This window comes from Balaenoptera ricei, chromosome X (genome assembly GCF_028023285.1).
Source record: "Balaenoptera ricei isolate mBalRic1 chromosome X, mBalRic1.hap2, whole genome shotgun sequence".
NCBI classification, from domain to species: Eukaryota; Metazoa; Chordata; class Mammalia; order Artiodactyla; family Balaenopteridae; genus Balaenoptera; species Balaenoptera ricei.
In genome coordinates, this window is record NC_082660.1 from 48,346,587 (window position 1) to 48,359,166 (window position 12,580).

The 12,580-nt window shown below is 36.7% G+C and overlaps 1 protein-coding gene across 6 annotated transcripts in view; it reads right to left on the bottom strand.

Moving 5' to 3' along the window:
• Positions 1-6,822: 6,822 nt before the first annotated feature.
• The window catches only part of WNK3 (WNK lysine deficient protein kinase 3), a 140,633-nt gene continuing 134,875 nt past the window's right edge, over positions 6,823-12,580 (bottom strand). For all 6 annotated transcript variants that reach the window (XM_059911851.1, XM_059911850.1, XM_059911848.1 and 3 more), the window contains 2 exons: positions 11,155-11,357; positions 6,823-7,331 (listed from right to left, as the gene is read on the bottom strand). In XM_059911851.1, coding sequence (XP_059767834.1) covers positions 7,002-7,331; positions 11,155-11,357 — 533 coding nt within the window. In that variant the 3' untranslated portion in view covers positions 6,823-7,001. The remainder of the gene's footprint in view (positions 7,332-11,154; positions 11,358-12,580) is intronic.

Genomic DNA, 12,580 nt, shown 5'->3' on the forward strand with positions numbered 1-12,580 from the left:
TGAACTGGAATGGAGAAATCTTACAAATTTGTAACATGCATGTGAACTAGTCTTTTCCAATTCTTCATCTGTTTATCCCAAGGTCCTGCTCCTATTCAGACCATCATCTATGCTGTACTTCATTTCTGTCTTGAGCTCCTGTCTTAAGACCCACCATCTTTTCCCCAACTCCTACTACTTCAGCTCCTTCTAAATTCTTTAGTCACAGACTTAATTCTGTCATCTAATTCTTTTAATCTAGTGCTCATTAATGATGGCACATTTTAAATGGGTTTTATGGTGTTTTATCCCTCAACTTAAACACTTTCATCTCTGAACCTCACTTTACATCATCTGGCACCACTGGGGCCAATACCCAATCTTTCACCAACAGACCTCACGTTGACTCGCAGGTTGGGTTCAATTTTGTCACATCTCTATGACTGTTTCCTCTTCTCTTTAGTGATATGTAAGGTCCCTTCAGTAGTTGTTACTATTATTTGAGCAGACCTACTATGTGCCAGGCACAGTGCTAAGCCCTTTATGTTTTTTCATTTAGTCTCAAAATACCACCAGTGAAGCAGTTATCCTTTTTACAGATAAGGAAATTGAAGCTAAAAAGTTAAGTAATTTTCCAAGTTCACAAAGCTAGAATACAAATCCAGGTCTGCTGGACTCCAAGTGGTATCTGTATCAACTATAATAAGAACCAGGGCCCATTTCCAAACCAGTCTGGTTTCCCAAGTGCAAGTTTATTGTGAAAGTCACTAGAGATGTCTAACAATAAGCACAATTAGCAAATTTGGGACATATCTCATTTAATACTCACAACCACCTCATTTTACAAATGAGAAAATAGAGGTTTGAGAGGTCTGTGAGTCAAAAAACCTGTGTTTGTTCAACTGTGTACCTTGTATCCTCCCTTTAGGGATCACTAGGAGAGAATACCTTGGAGTCATTGTCATTAAATCAAGGTAATAGATTTTTAAAAACACTTTACAAATCCTCATCTAATCTTGAATATTTCTGATAGGCCTCTTATTCTTCCTCCAGGGCTGTTTGCATAAACATATGCATGATTCTTCTACCTAAATTATCAAATGAACAAGGGATCTGACCTCATTTGACAGTTTCCCAAGTCACTGTAGTGTGGTAAATGAAAGATGTGCAATGGAGATTTCCAAATGCACTTTTTTCTGAAGGTGGACCATAAACACTGTCAATATGAAAGGAAATACTCCTTAATAAGTTTATGCAAAGGGCACATTTTGAATTCTTGCTTGTACCATAAACATATACTTCTACTCCTGAAATTATAAAACAAGCACTGGACATAACCTCATGAAAGATATATGAAAAGCGTATATACTAATCATAATAATTGAAAACGTAGTCTAAATGTATTTTGATTATTATTATTACAGTACATCTGAGAGTCAGTATGGCCTGAGGTTTTTCCCATGAATTTTGGAGTCAGACCTGGGTTTGGATCCAGGCTTCATCATTTACTAGCTATGGTACCTTGGTAAATTCTTTAATCTCTCTGATTCTCAAATTTTCTCTGTAGAGACAGTAACAGATCTAGCTTATAGGATTGTTTTATGAATTTTATCACAAGCCTAACTAACACAGTAGGTACTCAGTAAATCATAGTGACTCTTCCAATTATGGCTCATTGACAAATGAGGAGAAGGGGTCCAACTCAAAATTTGTTGGAACTGTAAATCAAGAGGTAACACACAGCTTAGTTTGTTCAGCCAACATATCTATAGGACTAAAGTTTTTAAATCTGCTAAATTAGATTTGGTAAATGAAGAACCAGTTTAAGCCAGATGATTACAGTGACTATGACAGCATTTTAATAAGATAACATACTCATTTTAACACAGCCTTTATTTTCTGTTTCAAATCAAAATTTCCAGGAAACAAAAAACAAATGGTTGGGTACAAATGATATAAAAATCACAGTTTCAAAGAACCAAAATCAGACAACTGCTTAAAGGCAGATCACTTGGTTTACCAAAAAAAATAATAAAAGTTAATGTCAAGAAGGATTAAAATTAGGTTTAACAACATTCCATATAATGCTACATTCCCCAATTAAGAAAGGAGAGTTCACATATACAACTAAATGTTAAGTGTAGAGAAGTGGCTGAAATTCTGCATACTTCATAGTAAATTAATTATGCATGAAAGTTTATTAATTGCATAAACTTCCTGAGTGGCTCCCATGCTGCACTAGGTCTACATGCTTAATATTCATATCAAACAAATTACAGCTTTAAGTGATTGAGCATGACAGACCTTGAACAACTGTACTTTCCAATCAGTCACTATTTCTGCTGAGGGTATGTTCTGGACCACAAACCTCAATCTGAAATCTTAAATTATAATGGAGAAGAAAAGCAACTTAAAAAAAAAAAAACCTGGAAGGATGAAAAGCACACAGTTAGGAATTTTATTTTTCACTGGCACTTTTTTTTTTCTCAAGAGCCCAGTTTCTCCCCTTCTTGCTTGACTTTTAGCCTTTTTGTTTGAGGTTTTTTTAATTAAAAGAAGACCTTCCAGAATGGGAACTGTTGGTTTATATAATCTTCCAGCTATCTCAGTTGAAAATAACTTCAGTGTAACCTAGTTACTATCCCAAGCCCCTGCCAATGGTGGCTGTCAAGGTCCCTGACCAATGTTTGTGTTCATCCTTCACATACAAAGACTATTTCCAGGGTGACCTGAAAGCATCTGGCTCCATAAAAATTTCATACTAATTTCACTTCAAAGGATTTTACCAAGTTTGAGTGTCACCATTTTACAGTCTGGATTGTTTGTGGGTTTTTTATTTCAATCCCAGAAATTACATTTACCAAATCAATGACCTTTCCTATGCCCCGCTCCCTTACTGGTTCATCTTCTAAATAAAGGGGGAAAAAAACAAGTCCCCAGTAAACTACAGGATGAAAAATGAACAATCTATTCTAGAAAATGGCCTGCACACCACCTCAAATATCTCAAGATTCTTCTAAACCAAACAGAAGATTAAATAACTGAATCCCAAACTGATGGCAAGTATACCTCAGGAATGTACTTGTACATGAAGCCTGAAATACAGTATTTACTAACATTAAACGTGCTGTAGTGTTACACACAGTAAACACGTGAAACAAATAACGTGGTTTACAAACATTTGCTCAGTTTTCTGGAAAAAACAGAGAATGCATCATTTTCATCACTCAGAGAAGACAGCAAGGAAGAAAGTCAGTGCCTCCAATAAACTTTAGAGATTGGATAAACAGTTATGACTAACTACAATTCAACTAAAAGCATATGGCCATTTTAAGGTAATATCACTGCAAATACCTAGCAGTATGCTAATATGCTGAATGACAGGCCACTGCTGTAAGACTTGTCAAATATTTCATTGTGATAGTTAAAGCAGTTTCAACCCATAGCCCTTTAGGCACACAGACAAGAAACGCATCTCTAATAAAAGATGCGAAGTTACAGGCACCAGACTGTCTAATTTAGGTACTTTCTTACCATTTGTTTATTTTACAACTAACTTCTACAACTAAGTCCTATATTGCCACCAGCTGGATTTATTTCTCTGTTCTCCATCCCTAAATCCCCAAAGCTTATTTCACAGAAGCATGTGGCTCTCGTCACTTAAACATAGATTGGTGCCAGAGTGATGGTCCCTCTCATTTCAAACTCATAGTTAGCAGGCCAGATTTATAACCTGAAAGAATACTGAGAGTCAAGGCAAAAAAGCAAGTTTCACAGGCAATGTTTACATGTGTACCCCAAAACAGCACTGAAAAAGAGGTAGATAAACAAATGTAATTGGACTAGAATTAAATCTGCGGTTCTAAAATGATACATCCCATCATACTGTACATAACACTCCACACTCAATCCAAAAATCACAGCAGAAAAGTGCCTTTTATACTTTCACAGATAATTTTGCTGTCAAACCATTAGAATTCATGCTTGATATAAAACTGGCAAGAAAAAGATGAAAAACGAAATGGATATTTGTTATACTACAGCAAATTGCCTTAGAGATTCAAGACTGCTACAAATATACATAGGGTTATTTTCATTAGATTTACACCAATACTGGTTTCATATTCTTACGATGTTACACCCAACTTCACAAACATAGCAGCAGGTAATTCATGATGAAATGCTCACATTGCCACATATGGAGATACAGTACTATTCATCAGACTTGCACTTTGAGAAGTAAACATGGTGGTTGGACACACAGACTACCCCCAAATAAACTTTACAAGTGGGATGGTTTAGTATAACCTTTTTTTCTTCTACAAGAAGGAAAATGGAAAGGACAGGTTTGTGTGTGTGTGTTGGAAATGGGGAGAAGACCCTTGTTACATAGTAGGCTCTTTGTTAAGTAAGAAGGGAATTTCTGAGCTTTACCTCAAGAGTTAATTATTTCTGGGGGGGGGGGGGGGAAGTAACCTCAGCAAGGATGAAAACAGCACTATCATATGATTTAGCAAAATTATGAAATAATGCAAAACCCCTAGATAGAAAACTAGCTAATATTTACAGTCAAAGTGACTGTAATCGGAATCAAACATTTAAGTAATGGGAAAAAAAATAACTTAAAAACCCACAGTGATGTGAATAACACTGTTTTCTTCATTTCTGCACAAACTCACTTTTTTCTGTATTTTTAAACTTATACACGTTACATATACATCATGTATACATAACATATGTTAACCCAACTACTGCAGTCAGCATGGGGACAGCAGTACACTACTCACCATCTTCAAACTTTAGAAGACTACTTTTCTTTCCAGCAAAAAATCTGAAAAGATTCTAAATATTACAAGGCACTGCAAAATTCTGCAGGCAAAAGAATGATGAATTATACATAAAACAGAGGTGGTGGCAAAATGTGGGACATATGATGTAGAGCAGCCATTAATAAATGTAATTGTGCATGTCATCCATGGAGCTTTTTTCATCCTGGGGTATACTGTTTAAAAGGATTGCAACTCGAGAAGAAGGGATCATAAAACCTGCAGTATTTTCACTTTATAGGTTGTAAGTCTCAATGTAATCACACAAAGCCGACTCTAATAATGAAACACAAGCAGTTTTAAAGAATTACGGATTTTAGGCACATTGTTTTTGTACACATGGAAAACTGCAATGCAAGAATTTGCATTACACTAATGTCCTAAAACCACTTCAACTTGCAAACCAATACTGTAGAAGAAATTTGAAGAATCTGTACATAAGTTTTAGAAAGACTCATCCAAACCAGAGTATGTTTTATGAAAAGAAACCTGTGGCTCTTATCAACAGCAATTCTCAAAATGCTGCCCTGGATGCCCCCAAATGATAGCAACAGAATCTTCATGATGCTGAGTGTGATCCTCAGGTAAGTAACATAAGACACATTTTTTTTTTTTGAAAAAGGGTACTGAATGTCACAAAGTAGACTGTGCAAAAAAAAGTACACCCATTAAGTTTTCCTCATTACCTGGCAAGATCATGGGGTAAAATTTTTAGAGGAAAATCTGTCAACAGAAATGTTGGGTGATCATCTGGAATGTTGACCAGTAGACAGAACTCGTTATAGGTAAATGTGTACTAGAAATGACCTTGAAATCTTCAGAGTGAAAACTAAGTATTTTAAACATCTTTATATGTGGTAGTCGATAAATACCATTTTAGAATTCTATTTGGGTTTCACAGACTGAGCATTAGGTAACTCTGTGACCAGCCTTTTAAGATTATTACAGTTAACCTTCTTGAAAACCAAAAGTGTATATTTTGACATTGCCTCCCCTCCTCCTAAAACTGGATAAAACCCAGTAAAGTGCAACTTGACAGTGATCTCTCTCAGATTCTAAAGAGGCTGCCAAAATCATCTGAGATCTAAAATCATCTAAGATACTAGATACTAACAAGAAAACTATAACAACTGAAAAAAAGGTAATCAAAAAAAAAAAAGCTAAGGGCAACTTAAATAGTATCGTTTGAGGGTCTACTATCTACTGCAGGACAATGTATACCCCACATCTCTTAGAACCCTGTAAAGCCAGTGTTTCATGTGTAAGTCTCAAAACCTACAAAACCTACTATGTCAAGTAAATTTCACTTCAGAAGAATGGACTAATAGAGGTGTAACTTGAATACTCTTTGTTAGGAACACAAAGATTCCCCCCAAATGAGATTCGTATCAGCTGCAATACATCCCTTGCAAAAGAATGCAAGCCAAACCAATGCCTCTCAGATGCTCAAAAACAATGTAGTGTGCACATGAGAAACAAAGAGATAGCTGCTTTGAATTACTATGGAAATCCTAAAGCAGCTACAGAATCTGCAGAATCAAGGAACTGTTACAGTTCTGTTTTTTCCTTTCTCTCCGCCTCACCTAAAACAAGGCTTCACTCCTACTGCTGTGACGACGGGAAGAAAATCACATTAAAAAGGGCTCATGTTCTATATTGGTTGACAAAGTTATTCTAATTTTATACACCAAAACATTTCCTGCAGCAAGTTACCCTGCCTTCTGCGAAAGGTAAACCTAAGATAAACATGTGAAGAATCCCATAAGACTCCAGCTGTTGGAGGGTCTCACTTTGCCCATGTTAGGGGAATATAAATAGTTTTTATACCTTTTAAAGAAAAGTATCATCCAGCTGCAGAGAGCAGCAATAATGGAAAGTGTCCTGGAAATGGAAATGCTCAAGCTGAGCTTATTAAAGCATTCTGAACAGTATTTTTAAAAAATCAAGTATCAAAGAGGATAGGATTTGAAGTGAAAAAACATTTCTGTGTGCAGTGTTCTATGTACAAACTGCACAGTTCTACAGGATGATGAGCTATATCAAATACTACATTGGAACAAAAAAAAATATAGTGGAAAGTAAACTCAAAACGAAGGAAAATATGGCAGAACCAAAGAAGAAGAAAGTTTAATATCTTAGGTGTCCTGAAAATTAATTCTGAAAAATACCTCCTTTTTCTTCATCTTCTACTCTGATTCACTTGGGACCAGGAGGGATCGTGGATGGATTCTGCACTGATGAAGCTGGAAATGCCTGCAAATTCATCCCCGGCTGGAACGGTCCCCCAGATTGGGTAGGAATTACTACAGACTGTTGTGGTGTTCCTGAAATTCCTACCCACTGTACTGGATACCCTGGCCCCCCCACAGCATTATATTGACAAACATGGGGTATTCCATATGATGATAATGGGCCAGGAAATGAAGGGCGTGAGAGTCCTTGTGGCAAGGAGGTTGGGACAGCTCCACGGATTTGGGACAGAGAAGAAATCCATGTTGATGTGTAGCCCATAGTAGATGGAGTATTCTAACAAAAAATAAAAACAAAAGATCAGTTTATTTGGTAGATACTTTTACCCATCTGTATTCTTTTTGGCTTACTACTCTCCCATTATTATTCTGAGTGTCTACCATTTTTGGAGTAACTTTCTGTGTGCTAAGCATAGTTATATACCTTATTTCATTTCATCTTCGTAACTGCCCTGCAAGGCAGGCATTTTTAGATGAGGAAACAGAAGCTCAAAATTGATAACACCCATCACCACTTAGCAAGTTAATAGTAAGGTGAGGATTTGAACACAGCTCCAGCTAACTCCAAGAGCCCTGCTAAGTTTCTGTTCACAGTTTAGTGTCTCCTTTCCTCATGCATGCACTACTCTTCTATTTTTACTTCCTTCTGCCAGTCCCAGGCAGTCTCTCATTCAGGGCCACAGACAACAGTAGTCCATTTTACTACATAATTCTTTGGAGAAAGAGGAGCATGATTTAGAGTGGCATAGGGGAAAGCCTGGCATATAGTAGGTGCTCAATAAATGTCACCTCCCTACCTCCCCCTACTCACTATTTAAAGTCTGACATTTCTGTTCTATTTTTGGAAATTTAAACTCAAGACAATTATGTTTTGGGCAGTACTGAGAAAACATATTCCTGCCTGACTCTTCTTATTATATCGTATTGTGATTATGTGTATGTATAGAGATTACTGAAATCTTATGAACATGGGAATAATAAGTCTAAATGGAAGTAAATAATTCTTACTTAAAGGAGAGCTTGGTATCAGTCCCAAATTCTTAGTTCTTCTAAATTGATGGTCAAGCTAAAATGCTTTCAACTAAAGTTTCAAACTACAGTTAAGATAAAGGTTTTTAGCTTGACTCAAGAATGAATGACAAGATCTCTTGAGGTGAAAAGAAAAACATTTAAAGTCCAGCAATCCCTTTTTCATATCAGTATTTTTATTCTGTTAAAGTAAAACTAAATACTTCCGATTTTAAAATAGCACATATAGTATGATCACATTTTTGTAAAGCTATTTCTATGTATTCAGATACAGACATAGAAAGATATCTGAAGTGATGTTTATCTAAAGTTAGTGACAATTATTTCTGGGTGGTAGGATTGGAAGGTGGTATTTTAAAATTTTGTACTTTTCTGCATTGATTAAGTTCTATAACAAACATTATTATTTACAAACAGTAACAATGTGATTTTTATTTAAAAAAAATAAAAATTGGAGATGACATGTTATACTTAATCTTCTCTTGGATATTTAAAAGGCGTCTCAGATTCAAATGACCAAAACCAAACGTATGATCTTTCTTCTACCAAAACACACTGCCTGCTCATGTTCCCCTTCTTGATGATTGGTATGCTGGAATGATAGCCAGTTATACCAGCCAGAAACCCTGCCTTGACACCTCCCCTCTGCCAAACATCAGTTCCATCACTAAATCTGGTCCATTTTATCTCTTAAACGTTTTTTGTAATCTGTTCACTTCTCTTCAGCTTCTCTCTCTCTCTTTTTTTAAATTGAAGTATAGTTATTTAAAAAGTTGTTCAACTTCTCTTTATCGGGCCTACTGTGACTAACTCTTAATTGGTCTACAAATATCTACCCTTATCTTCAATAATCTTTCTTCTTGCTTCAAGCCAGAGTGATCTTTTCAAGAAGCAAATCTGATCATGTCAACCCTAGGGCTTCAATGGCTATCCATCCGTCTTAAAATAAAGACAAAGTTCCTTGTCATCACCACTTTTAAGACTCTCCTTAGATTCACTGTGCACCAACTCCTCTCTGCTCTCTTCACTTCAGCCAAATGGGCCTACTTTCAGTCCTTTCATTCTCTGTTTCCCCATACAGGGGTTTTGCATAATGCTGTTCTTTCTGCTTAGAATCATATTCCCTCCCCTTTTCACCTAGTTAACACTTACTCATCCTGCAGATCTCTGCTCAATCATCACTTTCTCAGGGAAGCTTTTCTTGACTTCCCTTTACTAGGTCAAATTTCCCTTACTGTATGGTATCCTATCTCTCTCCTTTGTAGTCCTTATTACAGCTGCAATTTTATGTTTATTTATACAAGTCTGTTCATATCTAACTGTCCCACCAGCATATAAGTCCCATGAGAACAGGGAACATACTTGTTTTTGCTGATCAAACCCAGTGCCTAGCAGAGGGCTTGGCACATAATTGTGACAAAATTTTCTAAGGCACAGAACAGTAACATGCGAGAACATTAGATAGTGAGATGGGCTCTCCACACAAAGATATAATCAACTGAACCTAAAAATACAAAAATAGTTACCATGTATAGGATACTACTATGTGCTAGGCACTTTATAGATGTTACCTCATTTAATCCTCACAGCAATCCTGCAAAGCAGGAAGGTATTATCCCTGTTTTAAAGACATGAAAACTGACACAAAAGTGACTTGTCTAAAGTCACACAACTAGTAAATGACTGAGCTGACACTGGAACCCCAGTCCATATAAAGACCTTCACCACTTTTATTCGTACTCCATTTTCTACTCACTCTTCTTCCAAACATCCCTCATTATACCACAATAAACCACCCTCCAACTCATCAACAAAGGCCTCCATTCACATAGTGCTCAGAGGATCTCTCACTGGCAGCACAAACACATTTATGCCTTAAAATTTGCCTCTAAAGGCTGCCAATTTTTACAATGGTGATACTATCTGTGTATAAATCGGTGCCAGGAATAATATAAATACACAGAGCCCTTAAGCAGATACACTGCTTACTAGTTTGGAAAATCTAGGCTTTTGAAAAATTTTATTCAATGTTAACACTAAATGAATTTTCAGACTCTTTAGCAAACTACATGCAATGACTATATATACACACACATATATGTACACAAACATAACACACACACACACTCAGATATATCTCTTTCAATTATATGGGTTCAGATTCTAAGCCCTGATTCACATTTTAATAGATTTACTCACTTTGAAAAAATGATACTTTAAAAATTCAAAAACAGAAAAGTACAAAGTAAAATAAGGCCCCAATTCCACCATCCAGCATATTTTAATGGCTTTTCCTATTTCTATGCATATATACATGTATCTTATATAATTTTACATAAATACTATATATACTATTCTGTGAACCTGTCTTCTTCCCACTCCAGAATGCATTGTGGAGCAACTAAGCCCGTGCACCACAACTACTTTCTACATTTCAATTGCTTGTATACCTGACTAAGGCCATATGCAATTAAGTAGACATCTCGCCCATAAACTTAAGACATCTTTTATAATATTCTAGTTTAAGTATCTTTAAAATTCTTCTTCATACTGAATACGTAAGATAACTTATTGGCTCTAAGAATACTGATGTACAATTAACATAAGATAACTTTTCCTCAAAACCCAAATTCTTCTTGCACCACAAGATTGAATTAACCCTCACCCCAGATGCTTTCTTTTTTGATACTTGATGTTTTTTTTTTTCTTCAGGTATAATAGCCTAAAACAAGGGTCAGCAATCTACAGCCTGCCACCTCTTTTTGCAAATCAAGTTTTAATGGAACAAAGCCATGCCCACTTGTTTATGTATTGTCTATGGCTGTGTTGATTAGTTACAACCACATGGCTTGAAAATATTTACTAACTGGCCCCTTCCCAGAAATAGTTTGCTGGCCCCTGGCCTAAAACATAATTTGCTCAAAGACATAATGAATCTAGATAAGGATAAAAGTCTCTCTGTTGTCAAATCACACCACTCTATCATAGTGACTATAACTATAGGCCTAAGTGAATCAATTTTTATGGTTTTAGTTCTCATAAATAAAGAGGGTCAGGTATAAACAACTTACTTCATATACTTTGTTCCAGTTGTCTGTTTCTAGTTTCTGTTGACTCTGTTTAAGTTGGTTTAAACTTGGCTTAATAAGAGAATTTCCTACTGTTTCCTTTGTCCAGTCATCCACCAGTTTGTGTAAGTCATCTGTGAACATCCCTTTTTTACTAGCTGGAGATTGCTGGCATGCTGCTGCACTACTTTCCACACACAGTGGATCTATAAGAAGGAAAAAAAAACAGAGAAACCAGGAAAAGGAATTAAAGCTGATAAACAAATACTCTTTTTCGGCCAGTAATGCAGAACTACATATTGGGTATAGATAGGGTAACCAGACATTCTAGTTCTGGCTTAAAGCTATGGTCCTTGTGTAATTACTAACAGTATCCCTTTCATTCTCAAAAGTTTCTTCTTGTTTGGATGGCAAATTATATGGTCACCTTAGGTATAAGTCAAATATAATAAATAGTATCTCAAAAATATTAGTATCAACTCTAATCTTATCATCAGGTTCCTCAGACAGATACTTAGAAGAGTTAAAAAACAGTGACAGAATGTTAAAAATGGAAAGAACCTTAGAAGTCCAATCTAAAACCACTTGTTTTATAATGGGGAAATGAGGCCCAGAAAAAGTAAATTGACATGCCTGAGTTCCTTTTTTATTTAAATAAATTTATTTATTTGTTTTTATTTTTGGCTGTGTTGGGTCTTCGTTGCTGTGCGAGGGCTTTCTCTAGTTGCGGCGAGCGGAGGCTACCCTTCGTTGTGGTGCGCAGGCTTCTCATTGCGGTGGCTTCTCTTGTTGCGGAGCACGGGCTCCAGGTGTGCGGGCTTCAGTAGTTGTGGCATGCGGGCTCAGTAGTTGTGGCCCATGGGCTCTAGAGTGCAGGCTCAGTAGTTGTGGTGCACGGGCTTAGTTGCTCCACGGCATGTGGGATCTTCCCAGACCAGGGATCGAACCCGTGTCCCCTGCATTGGCAGGCGGATTTTTTTTTTTTAACATCTTTATTGGAGTATAATTGCTTTACAATGGTGTGTTAGTTTCTGCTGTATAACAAAGTGAGTCAGCTATACTTATGCATATATCCCCATATCCCCTCCCTCTTGCGTCTCCTTCCCACCCTCCCTATCCCACCCCTCTAGGTGGTCACAAAGCACTGAGCTGATCTCCCTGTGCTATGTGGCTGCTTCCCACTAGCTATTTTACATTTGGTAGTGTATATATGTCCATGCCACTCTCTCACTTCGTCCCAGCTTACCCTTCCCCCTCCCCGTGTCCTCAAGTCCATTCTCAACGTCTGCGTCTTTATTCCTGCCCTGCCCCTAGGTTCTTCAGAACCATTTTTAAAATTTTTTTAGATTCCATATATATGTGTTAGCATACTGTATTTGCTTTTCTCTTTCTGACTTACTTCACTCTGTATGACAGACTCTAGGTCCAT